Here is a 19,037-nt window from a genome sequence, read left to right on the forward strand (position 1 = left end):
ACTGGAATTCGGGCAAACAACTAGCAAATAGCTAAATAAATAAACACACACTAGTAATTCAAAGCTTTGACTAAAATGCTGAAGTTAGTAATCATGCCAAAAGTATATACAAACTCACACAACTAATTAGCTGCGAAAAATAACGCTTTGAAACAGTATGAGGGTATGCGACAATTTCTTCATAATTATGAACGCTCTAGTAATTAGACAAAATACAATTTTGCCAGAGAAAGTTGGAACAGTCGTAACTAAAGTTATTACTGTTACCATATCACAGAGTAGTAAAAAATATAATAGAAACTTCTTATGAGCAATTTTTTTAAATGCTCTTTTAAAAATTAGATTAGTTTTTTTTTGATATCACAACAGTACAATTTTTCTTATGCATCAACTTAAATATTGATGCTGATGATAATAAAAGCACGTGATTATTCCAATAAATTATTTAGACGATCGAGAGTCTATTTAGACTAGCCAGCAAAACACACAATTTTTACTGGCTAATTTTCAGATTATTTAATTATTATGGATAAAAATGCATTTAAAAATTAAAAACTGCTTTTAAAATATCGGTTAATACGTGCTTTCAAAACCGTCGGCAAAAACTTGTAATATGTATTAGCATATACATACACACACACTCATACATCATTTTTTTCTAAAGTTTTCCAAAATGTTCAGAGGGCTGGGAAACGTGAAGAAACATACAAAATTTCATTTTTGATTAGGAGATTATTACTATAATCTACAGGATGCTAATAACTAAAAACCACGATAACAAATTAAAATTCTCAAAATTGAATTATTAACTCAGAACGATAAATATTGAAAAAAAATTTTCACAGCGGGTGTCGTCTATAGGTGACAATCGACGACACATCTCGTAGAGAGTCATCGTAGACGCTCGTATCAAAAACCATAATATTATGTATATATATATATATATATATATATATATATATATATATATATATATATATATGGTCCTTGGTCCGTGGTCCTTAAAATGGCCATTTTCGCATTTCCTAGCTCCCAGGGGCTCAAATGGTTCCAAATTGATAAAAAACAATTCTCTGAAAGTTTTACTTAATATTAACGTTTAGATAAAGCGCAATTCAATCGAACTTCGTATGGAAAGAACATGGAAAAAATTTTGAAAAATTAAAAAAAATGTTTTAGGTATAACTTAGCGACAAATGAATAAGTTTTATTCATTCATTTGTTCGCTAAATTACATTTATAAAACATTTTTAAAGTTTTTGAAAATTTTTCCATGCTATTTCCACACAAAACTTTGATTGAATTGCGCTCTATCTAAACGTTAATATTAGGAGCTAAAACTTCCAGAGAATTGTTTTTTATCAATTTGGAACCATTTGAGCCCCTGTGAGTATGGAAATTCGAAAATGACCATTCTAAGGACCACCCTTATATATATATATATATATATATATATATATAGATATTAATTATGTATAAAATGATATAATGTTGAATTATTTAAAAATAACATTGACTTATCATTTTATATGAAATCAATCTTCTCAATATCAGTAACATAAATTAAAATATGAGATCTAACCAAGAAATCTACGCAAATGCCATTATCATTTAAAATCAATTTAGAATTTATTACGTACTTGAACGAGAATAGCAACATCAAGACTCCGATAATGTAGAACTGTGTATCATTCGCCATGTACCAGGACCAAACCATGCACATCTCTTTCTGAGGATACAGATTGTTCACGTACAGTATATTACGCCACCAGTACAAATTGCAAGTGATGTGATCCTCGATTCCGGGTTCGAAGACGCTATTATTGAATGTGTACCTCATCATGACTTCGTTAACTCCGATCACGAACAAATAAGCCGGGGTTAATCTCAAAACTCGATACAGAAGCATCACGAAGAAACGGAGAGCGTGGTTTCGAAGTGTGCTAGATTTGCTGTTGGTAGATATTGGAGCGTTTGTGACGGAAGATGGTGTTGAAGTCACTTGGCTGACTTGATGGCAGGAAGAATTCTTGGAAACACTCGGGTTGCTGCCGTTCTTTGGAGAGTACGTCCGGTAGTAAAGAATCGTCAACAGAAGACCACTGAAATATAATAAAAGTCTGTTAATGATAATTGAAGCTTGAATATAATGTCTGTTTTATAATCTATATGCTTGATAATAGTCTTTAATTAAATACTACAAAATTCTAACACATTTACTGCTGCGCACTCATATTCAGTGAGATTCGTTGTCAATAGCCACTATTTTATTCTGTTCTGGTACAGTTTTTCCAGCTAACATTTTCTGGTTTTATTTAATATTAAACGAATACATAGTTTAGCAACAAGAGGTTAGCAGGGAATATGTTAAACTAAAATCTAGAGGTAACAGCTCAACCTCCTAAACTTACACGTTTTACTAATTACAAAAAAAAGCTTTGAGATCGGTCAAAGTTGCATAAATCTAATCAACGCGAGTACTTAACAATGAAGAATGTCTTCAGAATTGTTGAAATAGGATGTGCTGCTTTGGCGAACCTGTCGACCAAAGTCCAAACACTAAAATATCCTATTTACCTGCTCATCAGATTATCTGTCCACCGATATACCTGTTCACCAATATATCCACCAATATACCTGTCAATCTGTTTATCAGTCTACCAATTCAGCTACCAACCAATTAAGCTGTTTAACCAATTATGTCAACCAATTTACCTATCTATCAATTTACCTGTCTATAAATGTACCTGTCTATAAATGTACCTGCCTATAAATTTACCTGTCTACCAATTTACCTGTCTACCAATTTACCTGTCTATCGATTTACTTATCAACCAGTTTATCAATCCACCATTTTACTTGTCAAAAAATGTATGTGTTTACCAAAGTACCTATCATCCCGTTCTACATGCCTACCAATAAACATGTCAACCTGTTTATGTGTCTACATATTCATCTATCTACCAGTAGTCTTGTCTACCATTTTATATATCCTCGAATTTACCAGTCAACCAGTTTAGCAATATATATAGTTTAGTGATATATATAGTTTTACTTCTTCAAACAAAAAACTTTTTATATCCCAGGTTCAAATGACAAAGCTCAACGACCTAGAAACAGATAAAACTTAAAACAACATGTATGGCAAAATCATCTATCAATGTTATACAGGCTTAACAAATTTATAAGGGTTAAAATGTACGAAACTTTTTTATACATAGCTCGCTCTCGTTCCTTCAAACAACTCTTAATAAAATAATTAAAATTTAACTATGTCAATTCATGTTTTTAGACATACCAACTGATGGTGAATGAAAGTGTTCAGATTTAAAACTTCTTTATAAGATACATCTTTGATAGAAATTTATAGAAACAACGCTCATGAGTACAGCCTAATAAACTGAAGCCAACACTAAGTCTCTAGAATACATATTTTACAAACAAGGTAAGTGATTTGAACACCAGGGTCCTATGTAATTTCGAATCATCCTCAGCTTACATTATAAATCCAAAGAAAAGCCTTATGTGATAAGAGAAATATATCAGACATCTAAATCAAACGAGGAAGATAATACAAAGTGGCGTTTTCCTTCGGATAAATCGTTTTCCTTCATGTGAAAAATTCGCGCAGAATCCTCGTACAGATTCGGGAGATACATATTAAACCCTTTTCTCAGGCTTCACAGTTGAATGTATTACAATAATCTGTGGATTTGCTTGTTTTGTATATTTTAGGTCTGATTCGATCTTATCAAGACGCGCTTGAGCGCATGACTGATCGCTTTCCTGGAATCCAAATTGGGAGATCTAAATATATAATAATGTAATGGAGGTCGCATAATTTAGGAAGACGAAAGTGGAAAATGACATCCTATTGAGTGGTATCTATCAAACCCGAACTTGAAACAATCAAATGAAATTGAAACCATCGACCGAACTTACCACGGGCATAAATATATGAAATAGTGGTGCACCGCTCATTACATTTTTGCACAAAGTATCATAATTTTTTTGTCATTAGATTTTCATATGAATCAAAGCTTGTTTAAATCATTTAGAAAAGATCAAGCGAATTAAATTAAGAAAAATGAATAAAAAATAATATTATAGTTTCCGAAAATTAAATTGAATTGAATTTCCTCAATGAAAAAAAAGCTAACCAATAATAGAAAATATATAGGTATGCAATCAATTGCATACAGATTATGCCTTAGAAAATATTATTAAATATGTTAATTTAGTTGAATAATATTATACTATTAACTCACAAATGTGAGTATAATATAATCAGTTATTGATATAAACTTTGTAAAAACATTTACTAAAACTTGTTTTTATGGCTTTCCATAAACTTCCAGGGGATGAAATTCATCGTGTAATCCCGCTGAGAATAGATGCATTTTAATATCATAAACATCGGAACATCAACGATATTTCTCATGGCTGCATAACCATAAATAAACAATCATGTAATAATAAAAGTGGGTATATATTACAAATAAACAGAAGTACGAATAACAGAAATGTATGTTCTAGTTTAAAAATCTGCTTTTGTTTACTTAGATATAGAATGAATTTTCATTGTATCATCGATGATTAAAAATTATCGTAATTTTTGAAACACCCAGTTATGCCATAAATATGCATAAATTATATAAATATATTTGAATTTGCCATTAGGAAGGATGGATGAACCAATTCTAATGTATTGAAAATGCTCGAAGTCTTCTAGTTTTTGTAGAAATATGAAGCCGATCTATGATAAAAATGTCTAATAAATGGGTGATCATTCAAAAATTAGTACTTTAAATGATGCACATCAGATTTTTTATAATATTCACCACAATGCATAATGTTTCATTTCTAAATATTGGCTAAATTACTAAATCAAAATTTATTAAACAATTTTAATACATTATATTTCATTACTATTATTTTCGTTTAATGGTGAGTCTAGATAATATTTTGACAATTGTTTATACAATAGAACGAACCAAAGAGATATGTTTCAAGCAATTAGAATATTTAAGGCTTGAATGGTTCTGAGAAGTTTATAAAAATATTTAACCAATTTGTACAATTATTTTTCAAATCTTATTCAACCAGTTACCTGTGGAAGTTTTGTCTTGAGGTAAAATGCCGTTCACAATTTTATACGACTAAGCTTAATGCTAAATTTTCTGTAAGTTGAGATATTATTTTCTATCTAAAAATTGCAAACTAAATAAGCATTGGTGAAAGTTTTATACGCATGACAAGAATACTCATCAATACATAAAATTTTGTCTTTTCCCCATAACAAGTGTATTTATCAACCACAGTTAATAACATTCTGATCATTATAGAAGTAGATACATATAAAAGCAATGTGCATTGCCATAAAAATCTGATACAAAATCGATATACAACAGTGTAAACCAATATGAGAATGTTCAGTGAAGGCATATATCTAAAGTTAAAGGTATACGTAATTATTCAAGAAAACGAAATATAAGAACTTTCTATACCCAACAAAAAGTTCAGCCTGACTTGGCTTCGGCTCACTATTGAATTTTCCACCGCACGCGTTAATGGTCGATGAAAAAGAACTTGCGACTATGTATCTGAATAGAAAGGAGTCGTTCCAAGAATTTTCTTTAATCCTGGGTTTCAGTGACTGCAAATGATATTAAATTTTACGGTGATGCAGTCAGCGAATACATAATGAGATGTGAGATAGTATTTCCAATGATAAAATGTAAATCGAGCTTTTTTGCGTTAGCGAAGAAAAGAAACTTAATATAATATTTAATGAAAGAAACTTAAACAGCGACACCTAGTAATAGAAATAAATTTTTATACCGTTCCTAACGAGTAGTATAAGACGAGATTTTGCTTGGAATAATGTTAATCTAAGAAAATGAAGGGATAAGTGACTGCGTATGCTATATTATCCCAAGTACAAAGTATACTAGTAATACTTTGATAATAATGATAGCGATAGTATATTAATAAGAATGTGATAAATTGGCCGAGCCGTTTCTTCGCAATTTAATGTTAAATGTTTTCAGGGGGTTTTATCTGAATGAACATCCTGAAATATTAGAGGCCTACTAAAATGATTGAATTATAAAAAGGTATTTTTGTTTGGAATATTGGGATGCGCCCTGAGCGTGTTTGCACACTATAGTTAATATAATTGCATTGATTAGTTTTTAATACATGCGAAAACTTAATTTTGAAACAAACAGTTCGACTTTTTTTCTTAATAGCTAAATCTCCATTTTTATTAATAAAGTCGATTATTTACATGTATAAAAAAGGTATATGCAACTTGCTTCAAGATAAATTGACACAAGTCTAGTTAAAGTATTGTATTTATATTGATTTTTTACTTCAGTTGGATGAAATCACTTCATACTCACATATTGAATTTGAGTATTCCATAGTGTAATGGTTAAGCTCACAGGGTCGTGAGTTCGAACTCCGCTCTGAACAATCAGACATTGTGCAGTAGCTATGTCCATTTTCAATATAGATAAAAAATATGTTTGCAAATGCCCATTTTTGACACTGCGGCGTGAAATGGCAACGGGGAATGTCTCACACTATTCTTCTCGAAATATAGAGTTTAACTCAACTCACGTACCTGCCCCAGGACGGTACTACCCGTTAGACACATTGCGGAAATGACCAGCAAGTTGCATTTTGGCAAAATGCAACTCACCTCTTTACAATAAGAGTTTTGTTATAGCAAAGGGGGTAATATATTTAAACACATAGCATGTTTGAATATTTGCGATTCGAATTCTTCAGCAGTTGTTTGCAACAAGAAAGTTAGATTAGATGGTGTATAACTTACCTGATGAAGAAAAACGTATCAACGGAGAATGTTGCATTTCCAACTGTCTGGTAGAGATAATTTCTTTCGGTGATATTCCTCAATCGTTTATTATCAGCAACTGCATAAAGTTGCATGTAGGTATGAACCATGATGATCCAGGCCAGCGATAAAAATCGCAATCCGTGAATGCAGGCGATGGAGTCACGTGGCGGTGCATCGGTCGCCAACACTTTACGGCCATTGGATCGCACAGAAAAGGCCAACAATAACCGCGAACATAAACCTGGAAAAATAAAATATGTAAATAATAACAAATGTAGTTTATTGCTATTTGAAATTACAATTGCAATCGTAAGTTTCTTGAAAAAAGACACATTACAAATAGTATCTATTGACACACAAAATTTCGAAACATATCTGGGATCTCAAACAAAAGTTCGATACACCCTTCGAGCAGTCTGATGTCGGTGCAACATAACATAGGGTCCTCAAATTCTGATCTCTGTTTAAATTAATAATATTATATGAAAAATTCACACATAATTTAAAATCTTTCAATCTGACTATGTAAAAATATAAACGATTAGTTTAGAAGTAACTGTCATCAAGGAGTTTGCTAATGAATTTGGGTGACTAATTAGCTTGTTTCTATACTTCTGTGCTGTTTTTGTTATTACTTTATTTATGGTAGGTGTATTCGTGTCGACATGAATTAACCAGTTGGAAACATATTTTGGAGCGCCCAAGGCAATTTTCAAAAAATTGTTTTGAAATTTCTGTATTATTTCTATATTAGTCTTATGAGCACTGCCCCACAATTGTATACCATAGCACCAAATTGGTTTGAATAAAGATTTATATAAAAGCAGCTTATTGTATGAGCTTAGTTTGGATTTAGTTCCTAGTAACCAGTAACGCTTTTTGGTTTTTATTTCAAGCTGTTGTCTCTTTTTTTATATGAGTTCGCCACTTAAGTTTTCTGTCGAGGTATATACCGAGATATTTCGCATGGTCTTCTTGAGGTACTTGAGTGATCCTAATATTGTGGTTTTTATATCGAATGGAAAAACAAATGCTGAGTTGTTTTTCCAACATGACCTTTTAGTATACAATGTCCCTTTTCGGCCGACTATTGTAAATTTATCAAATTTATTAAATGTCCTTATCTGGACAGTTGTAAATAAAAAAAAATAAAAAAAAAATAGTTTAGAAATAACTGAACCTACCCAATTTGTTATACTTAATCATTCAAAATAATTTATATAAATTTAACCATGGCCTTCTTATTAAATAATTTCATTTAATTTGATGAAGTAATTTAAAAAATAAATCGGTAAGATAAGAAAAAAATACCATTACTATTTAAAAAAATACTTACCTTAAAAATTGGAACAATATACAGATTGTTGTAACAATTTTTAATTTTGTTTAAACACAATATGTGAAATATATTTCATTTAACAAAAAAAAGAGTTTAAAAAAATTAAATCTAATAGAAATTTATATTTAACTGCGGGGAAAGGGATGAATTATCGCTAGCCAAGTAATATTGTAGAAGTCTACAAGTTTACAAAGGAAACAGAAATTCTCTAGTATATTCGATTCGTGTATCAATTTTCTTACCTATGGTGGGTTTATATCTGGACTTGCTATTAGTTTTCTGGTATCCTTGTGATCCAACAGCTGACGTATTATTGTTGGACTGAATTTCTATATCTTTTAATAACATAGAAGATTTCTGTCGAATCAGGTACGTTTCATACAGAGATGCTATACCCATCAGTATCAACGTGGCTACTCCAAAACCACTGAAAGTGAAAAATAGATGTAAAGAAAATATATGATATGAAATCCAAAATATACAAAATTATATATCTTCTATATATATAAAAATAAGTCGGGTTTTCCTTCCTGACGAAATAACTCCAGAACGCACGAACCGATTTCGACAATTTTGCATTAGTTGGAAAGGTCTCGGGCTCCGCAAGGTTTATAGCTAAGAAAATTAGTTGTGCATGGCATCGTGCCTTAATGCAAGCTGCTGGAACTTCACGCACCGTAATTAAAAATTCGAGCAATAAAAATAATCAATAACTGTTTTAAATCATTTCAAATAGATTATCTTCTATATATATAAAAATAAGTCGGGTTTTCCTTCCTGACGAAATAACTCCAGAACGCATGAACCGATTTCGACAATTTTGCATTAGTTGGAAAGGTCTCGGGCTCCGCAAGGTTTATAGCTAAGAAAATTAGTTGTGCATGGCATCGTGCCTTAATGCAAGCTGCTGGAACTTCACGCACCGTAATTAAAAATTCGAGCAATAAAAATAATCAATAACTGTTTTAAATCATTTCAAATAGATTATCTTCTATATATATAAAAATAAGTCGGGTTTTCCTTCCTGACGAAATAACTCCAGAACGCACGAACCGATTTCGACAATTTTGCATTAGTTGGAAAGGTCTCGGGCTCCGCAAGGTTTATAGCTAAGAAAATTAGTTGTGCATGGCATCGTGCCTTAATGCAAGCTGCTGGAACTTCACGCACCGTAATTAAAAATTCGAGTAATGACATTATTGAGAATTATCAGAATTATGCTTGGTTAAGTCAACGAGCAATTCTTGCCGCAAAGAATAATGATGTACACGCCCTGAATTTCACAATTCAATAAAAAATTGCTGACGATTTGGTGACATACCAATGATTCTGACTGGTCTTCCGTTTGACTTCAAACGATTGCAATATCCAGTTCGCCTTGCGTTCGCAATAACATGTCGCAAGACCAATCGCTTAGTGTTTGCGGGATAAATTTCAAATAGATGATTTAGAAAATCATTGTTTTTCACATGGGCAGTTATACGTTGCCTGTTCACGAGTTGGAAAACCATCCGCTTTGTTTGTATTAACGTCAGACCAAAAACAAAAAATGTGGTTTACCAAAGATCACTTCCATGAAACGGATAATTTGCCCAAACGGATTCACTTTCATTTACTTAGAGAAGTTCAACTAAAAAACACTTCATTTTTGTAATCAAAATAAATTCGTTACTATTGTATGATAAAATCAAATTTTTCCTTTTAAAATATAAAACAAACAAAAAATTTCTTCATCTTTCTCACGAAACCATCTGGTGGCGAAACGGAGTTCGTCGGGTTTGCTAGTATATTTATATATATGTATATATATATATATATATATATATATATATATATATATATATATATAGCTATTAGATCGTAATTAAGTTTTTGTTTATATTAATCTGCAGGGTTGGTTTTCAGTTAAGGTAGGATTAAGGAATCAATCTATTCATAGGCCATTAGGCTTGAATAAATAAATATATTAAAAATATATCACATCTAAGCATACGATTAACATTTACAATCTTAATTTTCACTGCCATAGTATTAACTAGACATATCATCTATAAACTAATAAATAATATAAATAAATAAAAATGTCATTATAATAAATGTTCACTTTTTAATATTATATATAAGCATTGAAACATTTTTTAATAGAATTCTTATTTAACACCATGATAACAAAACTTTATCGTTTGATTTAATTAATTATTCCAGATGTCATTATTGTCGTAATATGAATTAAAATTTACTCATTTGGCTTTCAGTGAGGCAATGTCCATCAGTCTTTCAGAGTTCAGATAAAAGGTAGTCTTCCAATAGGAAATCATAATACAAGCAAATTAAATTAACAGATATTGATTTTAATACAGTACAAATCTTGATTTTGTACCAATATATAAAAATCCTTATGGAATGGGGCTCTCAGTTTTACTCTCGTAAGCTGATATTTCAATATTTGAGTAATATTTTTGAAATTTCAGATAAATTAGTTGTTGAACAATATAAGAAAATTTATCTAATTTAAATACGGTGCTTAAGAGTAAATAAAATTATTTTGATTTATTTTAAAAAAATATATATCATTTTAAGTTAGTAATTTTGTCTATTATCTGCTGATGGAATTGTGATATTTGCTAATAGTCCAAGAATCTATTAATTGGTGTATAAATATAGTACTTGCATATATGCTGATGCTATAATGATAGCAAAAGCTAACCATATTGAAATACTGAGTTGGTTTTGCTCACCCAATAACATAGAATTTTTTATCATCCCATATTCTATATGGTCCAGGAACAGGGCGAACGAGCATAACAGAATAGGTGTCACCGACAGTCGCCGGGGAGCTATTGTTTCGGCTGGAACTCAACAGAGACATCAGATCTTCGGATTTGCAAGAAGCCGGCAGACATTCGCCGACCCACAGCAACCGGGGCTATGAACATCAAAAGCAAGATTGACTTTGTGTTTGTGATTTATGGTTCCATATAATATGATGGTGTATATTACAATGATTCATTTGAATTGAATTAGATCAGTCACACATGCTTATCTACAGAACTATAAGCATTATGCCTATTTAGACCCATTAGGCCATTAGGGTATCAATACTAAAATAAAATAATCACTTGGCAATTCTCGAAATTCCTTTTACAAAGGAAATAATGACGTACTTAAAAATTAAATCGAATTATCTCTACCATTTAAATTAAGGAAATTCTAATAATTATGTATAAAATGATACTGATATCTATTTTTTATTTATTACATGCCTAAGAAATATTTTTAGGAATATTGTTAAAAATCTACATCTTTAATCAAATAGCCTGTTCATGCCAAAATCAAAGCATTCGATATATTGATATAGAAACAAAAGATATAAAAAATCATCATAAAATAAAATCAATCAAAACAATTAAACTATGAAAATATTGTAAATACAAATACAATTTATAGTTAATTTAAAATAAAAACATAATATCACAATTAAAGTGTTTTACAAATAATTGGTCCTTCGAAAAATCAATCAAACCCAACAAACATATCCTTTACATTATTATGAAGAGAAAATGATTATTAAAGCTAAAGATAAAAATGTTTTTGTCATAAACAGTTAGATGCTAATTTTTTGTTTATGGCATGAACATTTATTAAGTCTAAGTTTTTGGTTATTTTTATAATCAACTTTAGGTTTTTGGTTATTTTTATGTAATGAAACATTACGTTTTTTGGACACAAAAATAATGCATTTTAATAAAAATAGAACTGTTGTTTTTATATGTAAAATTACTTTTAAGGTGACTGTTCGCATTCAAGTGCGTGGTAGTTTGCTAGTTTATGTATAATAGATAAAATTGAGACGTGATAGTTCAATATGTAATAGGATACACTTTTATAAAACTAAATACCACTATAAAAATAAATCATGTTTTGTAAAAATCTAAACAAAAAATCGAATAAAAAATTATTTATATCAAGCTATTTAAGCGCAATCTTTGTGTTTTGTTCTTTTTTGACCAAAATATGAAGTTAGAACTCCACAGAAGCATATATTTTTGACGCACATATGAAAAGGAATATTTCAGATGATACAGTTTCAATATGTATGATAATAACGGAAAAACTAGTTAATCTAATATAAAATGAATGATAATTAGTTTGTTTCAATGCTTTCTTTTTATTTATTTTTTTATTGATTTTTTAATATAATCCTTAATCCATAATAGTAATTAAAATAATAATTAAAAAGTTATTTTAGTGCTTTTATATAATATTGATTATTTTTGACACAGAAGCTACTAATTTACCTTTAATATCTATAATTGTATAATTGTGTTGTATAAATACGTGTTTCATCGAATATATATTAACGGAAATATAGATATCTAGATGACACGACAAACGTTGCCATGTAGCCCCATGTCTTCAATTTTTTAATATAATATACTAATATTTACCGTATTCCTAAAAATAATAATTAATAAGTAAGTTTATTTTTTTGCAGATGATAGTTTTCATTTGTTTCCAATGCAAACAATGATATATTGTTTTTTACAATTTTTTCCATTTATTTCTACAATATTGCACATACATCCCAGTACTTTATAATCACATACATCCTAGAAGCTTTTCTTAACAAACTTCAAAAAGATTTATCAGAATCCGAATAATCATTTAGAAGGAGTATACAGTGAGTGCTTTTAATTTAATATGAACTTTATATAATAGCAATAAAGCTCAAATTGATTATACGTTTTAGTTAGAAAACGTTTGTATGAGAAAAAGAAAAGGGTTGTTTTTGGGGTTTTCCCCGAAATTATTCGATTTTTTCTTGCCGTAAGAACCATCCTTGGACTTCAACAAACATTTTAAAAAAAGAATTGGCTGAATTGGTCCAGGCCTTATTGAGTTATGCACTTACCAACACGTTTTGCGATTCATTTTTATATATAAGATAATGTAAAAAGTAGTTAATGAAATATATAGTATATAATAAGAATTTTATTTATTATTTTGAATTAAAGATTATATTAAAAAAAACAATAAAAAGAAGTGTTAAACTGTAAAAAAAAGAAAGCATTGGAACTTATTTAATTTAAATGGAAGAAATAATTAGTTTGTTCCAATGCTTTCTTTTTATTACAGTTTAACACTTCTTTTTATTGATTTTTTAATATAATCTTTAATTCAAAATAATAAATAAAATTATTATTTTAATTCTCTTATATAACATTGATTATTTTTGACCCAAGTCACCGATACGCCTTTTATCGAATATAGATTATTATATCTTATTCCACATACAAACACTTATGTAAGTTATATGAAGAATTTATTACTAAATAATAATAAAACACACTGTATTCAATTAAATCTCCAGCATCTTAAATCCATTTGGAATGTGCGCAATGTGAAGAGAGCTATGATATTTGTAAATGCCATCGGTCGAACAAAATTCCTGTTAAAATATTGCCAGATTTTATTAAATATCTATATTGAATAAACTATAAGTTTATTAAATGCCTAAACTCTTGTCGAGTAATTTCGAGAATGTAAATATTTTATGATAAGTACTTGATTAAATATTCGAATCTTTCGCAAACATTCCTGAAGAAACATGAAGCTTAACGAAATAACCTACTTTACAATCGAGATGGTAACGATGTCTCTTGGTCATTGATAAAAGAATATGAATGATATTTTGGGGAAAATTGAGGCAATATATTCGCTGTTGGAGAACCTTACAATGAAAAAGTAATATTTCTGTAAACTGGCATATAATGCGCCTACATGCGTCCTAGCATACTTACATTGTCATTCCGGACATGCATGTACAATCTGGCGACGTGGAATGCGACTTTGTATGGTGGAATTTCTGTGTTAGTCGGTGCATTCTGCAGCTCGGTGCACAAAGTTTTTGATCCCAGCCAAAATTCGTCGCCCATAAAATATTGGCCTGTGTAGCGGCCGGATGCATCGTTCACTGTAATAAATCATATCATGAATTTAATCAGCTTACCTTTCAGCAAAAATTCATTTTTAGTCGAGAAATAAAATTATAATAAGAAAATTTGTACTTTATTAGTAATCATTCAAAATTATTCATACATTGTTTAGATTGGTCAGTTTTTAAATAATATTTTTTTATGGTAATATTGAAAACTAAATACACAACGCTTTATTCTAGAATCTACAAGAAAACTGCAGAATCCTATCAAGTCACACATATCCTTAAATAAATTATATATTCAAAACAAATTAAGACAATTCAAGTTTGAAGTTAGAAATGCAAATTATTATTTATTATTTATTAAATGTATATATAAAAAAATTACACAAAAATTGTTGAACACGTGGGACATGTGTATCTTTAACATTTTATTGTAAATCCTTTATAACCTTTAAAAATTGAGCTACCAGTGGGGTTAAATAATGCTGTCCAATGGCTCAAAAAAAAAAGGTGGTCTATATTGTACTCTATTTTAGCAGATATAAGGAAAAAAATTGTGGGCTATTAATAGATGATCGCCATCTCCATCTGCCTTATGTAATTTAGTAAGAATTAGCAGATACAACTCAAAATCATTATCCAATTGTACCAATCTATAAAAACTATGGCAGCAATTATTTGGGATATATAAGGGTTTTTAATTAATTATTTTAGTTAATTATATAAACAGTGAATTTTTACTCATTTCTTTAGTTCTTTATTGCATAGCCTTAGTTCAAAAGCTTCAAGTGGTGTAAAAAATTCTACCATTTTGAAATACTTAGAATTAAGGTGACCATACGTCCCGGTTTGACCGAGACAGTCCCGCATTTTCACCTTGTGTCCCGAGTTTTTTAAAAGCAATATTTGTCCCGAATTTAGTTTTTTTTGTCCCGGATTGTCCCGGGTTTTCAAAAAGTAAAGATCTAAATTAAACCTTCGCTATTACATAATAAGATTACAACTACATATCAAATATCGAAGATGTTATGTACAACAACTATTATGCTTATATAAAAAACACGGGTTAAAAGAGCCTCTCATATTCATAATTTTGAACTTTTCTTTTCAATTTTAAGAAAATTAACAAAACATATAAAAGTGTACTTTTTGACTGCCTGGAAAAGGTGCTAATTATTTTTGAATAATTATAAAAAAAAATTAATAAAATTTTATAATAAGCTGAAAGAACATATAGATTCAAAAATATAATATGTTTTATATAATCGAATAATAGAGTTCTTAGTCAACAATTCTGATTTAAAAAAAAATACTCATTTAAAAAAGACGGATTTTTATTGCATTCCTAAATAGTGTTGGTTATTTCAAAATCAACTTGAACTTTTTAGTATAAACACCCCGTTCCGTCCCGGATTAGTATAACTAAAATTTATCTTCCCGGTTTTGACTTGAAACTAGCTGTAAGTGGAATTCTGTCTTAAGGCAATTAAGGCATCGTGCCTTAAGGCAAATTGCTGGAACTTCCCGTACCAAAAATTATAATTTTTTTAAAAACGATTAACATTTTTGAAAAAAAAATTACTTTGAAAAAATAAGATTTTTGGGAAACTATAAATTGGACAAAAAATAACTTTTTTTTGAAAAAAAAATTTTTTTTTAAAAAAAAAATTTTTTTAATTTTTTTTTTTTGAAAAAAAAAAATTATTTATTTTGACATATTGTGGAAGATCTGAACTTTTTTTCAAAGCAATCGTACTGCTTTAACTGCATAGGCACAAAATATAAAGCGCGTAAGCGCCGCGTCGCTGTCTAACGCATAAGCATTGGTACGGAACCCATAGGAATGTTAACAAAATGTATACTTATTGTTAAAATCTCTATAAAATATCTGATAATTTGATGTGCATATGTCTAATGATCATTTTTGACCGCCAAATGGCTCATTTTTTAACTTTTTCCTCCATATCTCCGAAACCGCTAGACCTACCTTCATGAAAATTTCATCGATTTTTCATCTTGTCAATACAAGTGAAATGTTTTTTGAATTATTCAAATCGGGCGATCCGTTCTCTTAAAAACTGAGTTACCGTTTTCGGCACTTTTTGCCCCGTATCTTCGGAACGGCTAGACCTGCCTTCGCCAAAAACTAATCAGCACGTCTCCTTATCAATACGAATCGAATGTTTTTTGAATTATTCAAATCGGTTGATCCGTGTTCCTGAAATCGTCGACGAAAATTTGTATCCGCACATACATACACACACGTACATACATACACACACACACACACATACACACACACACACACACACACACACACACATACATCCATTTTTTCTAAGGTATGCCAAAATGTTCAGAAACCTCTGAAACCTAAAGATATATAAAAATTTTCATTTTCGATTTTTTTGCGATTACTATAACTTACCCTACGGGAAGTTAAAAATATGGTCACCTTATTACAAAGAGGTTTTTTGGGGGATTAATGTAGCAAATTATTGCTCCCTGAACTGTCGATGATTAATTCAATTTAAATATTTTTTTCGGTTGTTTTGTTTTAGATGCTTCGTTTTATGGTAATACAACTATAATATTGTGCAAAATTATTAGTGCGACAAAGTACATTAGATAAATTATTGTCTGATCGAGATACAGTATAAATTTATATTATTATTAATTAAAAAGGAGCGTTAATTTATCAAATAAACATTAAATATATTCAGCATCTAACATTAATTATTCCTTGCATTTTTTCCATATTTATTTTTATAAATTCAGTAAAAATATTTATTTTTAATGAATAATTATTACAAAATAATGATCAAGCGCATAATGGAATATTAATACCACTATTGGCTTATCATTAAGTTATCTATAAGTTATACGAAAAGTATTAAAATAGAAGATATACATTACACATAAATAGAAATTTATACAAATTCAAAGCATAAAAAAGTTTTAATTAATAGTAATGTTCCATATTACGCTACGTAGAAACGTAGTTCTACGTATTAGTGTTTACTCACTAATCCTTTCGGAGAAGTTTTAGAAGCCGTCATAAAAGATATGAAAACTTTTGTGGCTTATTGTTACCGCCGCCGTATAATTAAGTAAACTTAGAATAAGCATGAAACTACGACAATCACTAAAAAGAAATTGTCATTACAATGTACCAAGCAGTAAAGATTAACAGCTGCAAATTTAATTGCAAATAACTTTGTATGAAGGCCTCAGTCAAAACTTGAACTTGTATTACGGCGACGAGAGTTCGTCAACGCAGTTCGAGCTTTCATAACATAAGAGACAAATTACTAACGTTAAACAATTGGAATTTTGATTGAAGTGAAACTATACACATATTTTTGTTATAGTGAAAATGTAAAGACAAAATACCAAGTTTCTTTAGAACAATTTGCGAATAAAATATAGAACTAGTTGGTTGCATAAATCTCAAATAATAGTTTGCGTTGAATAAACCTACAATAAAATAAATATAGTATAAAAATGCAAATTGAAATTTGAAATTTGTAGAAAATTAAATGTTCAATATTAAATTAAATATTCAAAATTCAATGGAATTAAAAAAAAATATTGATTTTAAACAATAGAAAAAAATTCAATATAAAAAATAGAACTCTTTCAATAAAAATTATAAAAATTATAAAGTTATAGAAAATATGCAATGCAACATTCTGATCGTTAGAATCGATCATTTATAAATATATAAATATAAATATCAGTTATATAAACTGTATGTATAAGCAAGAAAACCAAAGATATGTGAAGGCCAATAAGCATTCCCAACTTTTAAACAAAATACGAAAGTATGGTTTTAAATGTTAAAAATGTCTATTTTTGCTATATAAAAATATATTAAATAAACTTAGAATATGCGGTATACATAAAATATATTACTACAGGCTGTAAAAAAATTTCAAAGTTTTGATTCTTATTTTTTGAACAGAAATTAAGACTTGACAGTATTATGAGCTTGTATGAAACTAATTATATTTGATATAATTTTAATATTTGATATAATCTAATTATATTTTTTAAATATATATGATTAGAGTTGATCTAATAATGATTATATAATCTTTAATAAATTTAATTTAATTAGATATTTTTGATAATCTTATACTTAGTAACTAAAATAATAAACAAAATTATATAATAGATTTGAAATATATAATTGATAGGTCATATTATCAACAAATCTGTACATGCAAAAAAGAACATAAAAATATTTGATTTATCCAAAATGTTTTCGTAGTTTAGAAATTAGCATATGTTTCATCTACCTATAGTGTATATTTGTATTAATACATAGTTTACGTGAACACAATTTAAATTATAATTCATTAATAATTTGATAGCACATCTTTCAAGAACGGTATTCATGCAATTTCACTCAATAACTTTTAATTATATGAAATGATAGCTCTTGGTTTCAATCAATTTATTTGACACTGTCTTCTAAGGTGAGCGAAAGTGAAAATAACTATTGTAAGAGTGACAATAATTACTTAAACTATGAAAATTTATTTATTGTACACAGATAAAAAAACATTACAAAAAGTCACAAAAAACAAAAGGCAAATTACTGAAAATAATTGTAAACAATTAATGAAGAAGATTTATAAATACGAGATACGAGAAATCAAAAGTAATAAACAATTTTATAAAAATTTTCGGAATCTTATTACAAACTTCTGAAAATGTAAACATTTTTATATTATTAATTTTTGCTAATGAGATTTTGATCATCTTGTTAATTTTAGAAATTACAAAAATAATCAAGTTTATGTGCTTTATAAAACAAATTTAGAACTTGATTGCTTATATAGTAATAAGAAGAATGTGAAAACTAATACAAATTTATAGAGAGCAAA

At 28.9% G+C, this 19,037-nt stretch overlaps 1 protein-coding gene across 1 annotated transcript in view; it reads right to left on the reverse strand.

The window, feature by feature from the left end:
- LOC113385928 (nose resistant to fluoxetine protein 6-like) overlaps window positions 1-19,037 on the reverse strand; it is a 55,391-nt gene that overhangs the window by 28,396 nt on the left and 7,958 nt on the right. The window contains exons 2-6 of the mRNA XM_026623750.1: window positions 14,006-14,178; window positions 10,943-11,130; window positions 8,447-8,631; window positions 6,842-7,106; window positions 1,641-2,102 (exon numbers count right to left, since the gene is read on the reverse strand). Of these exons, the coding sequence (XP_026479535.1) occupies window positions 1,641-2,102; window positions 6,842-7,106; window positions 8,447-8,631; window positions 10,943-11,130; window positions 14,006-14,178 (1,273 nt within the window). The remainder of the gene's footprint in view (window positions 1-1,640; window positions 2,103-6,841; window positions 7,107-8,446; window positions 8,632-10,942; window positions 11,131-14,005; window positions 14,179-19,037) is intronic.

This window comes from Ctenocephalides felis, unplaced genomic scaffold, assembly GCF_003426905.1.
Source record: "Ctenocephalides felis isolate EL2017-DRISC unplaced genomic scaffold, ASM342690v1 CF-g0.4_SCAFFOLD_03571, whole genome shotgun sequence".
In the NCBI taxonomy this organism is placed as follows: Eukaryota; Metazoa; Arthropoda; class Insecta; order Siphonaptera; family Pulicidae; genus Ctenocephalides; species Ctenocephalides felis.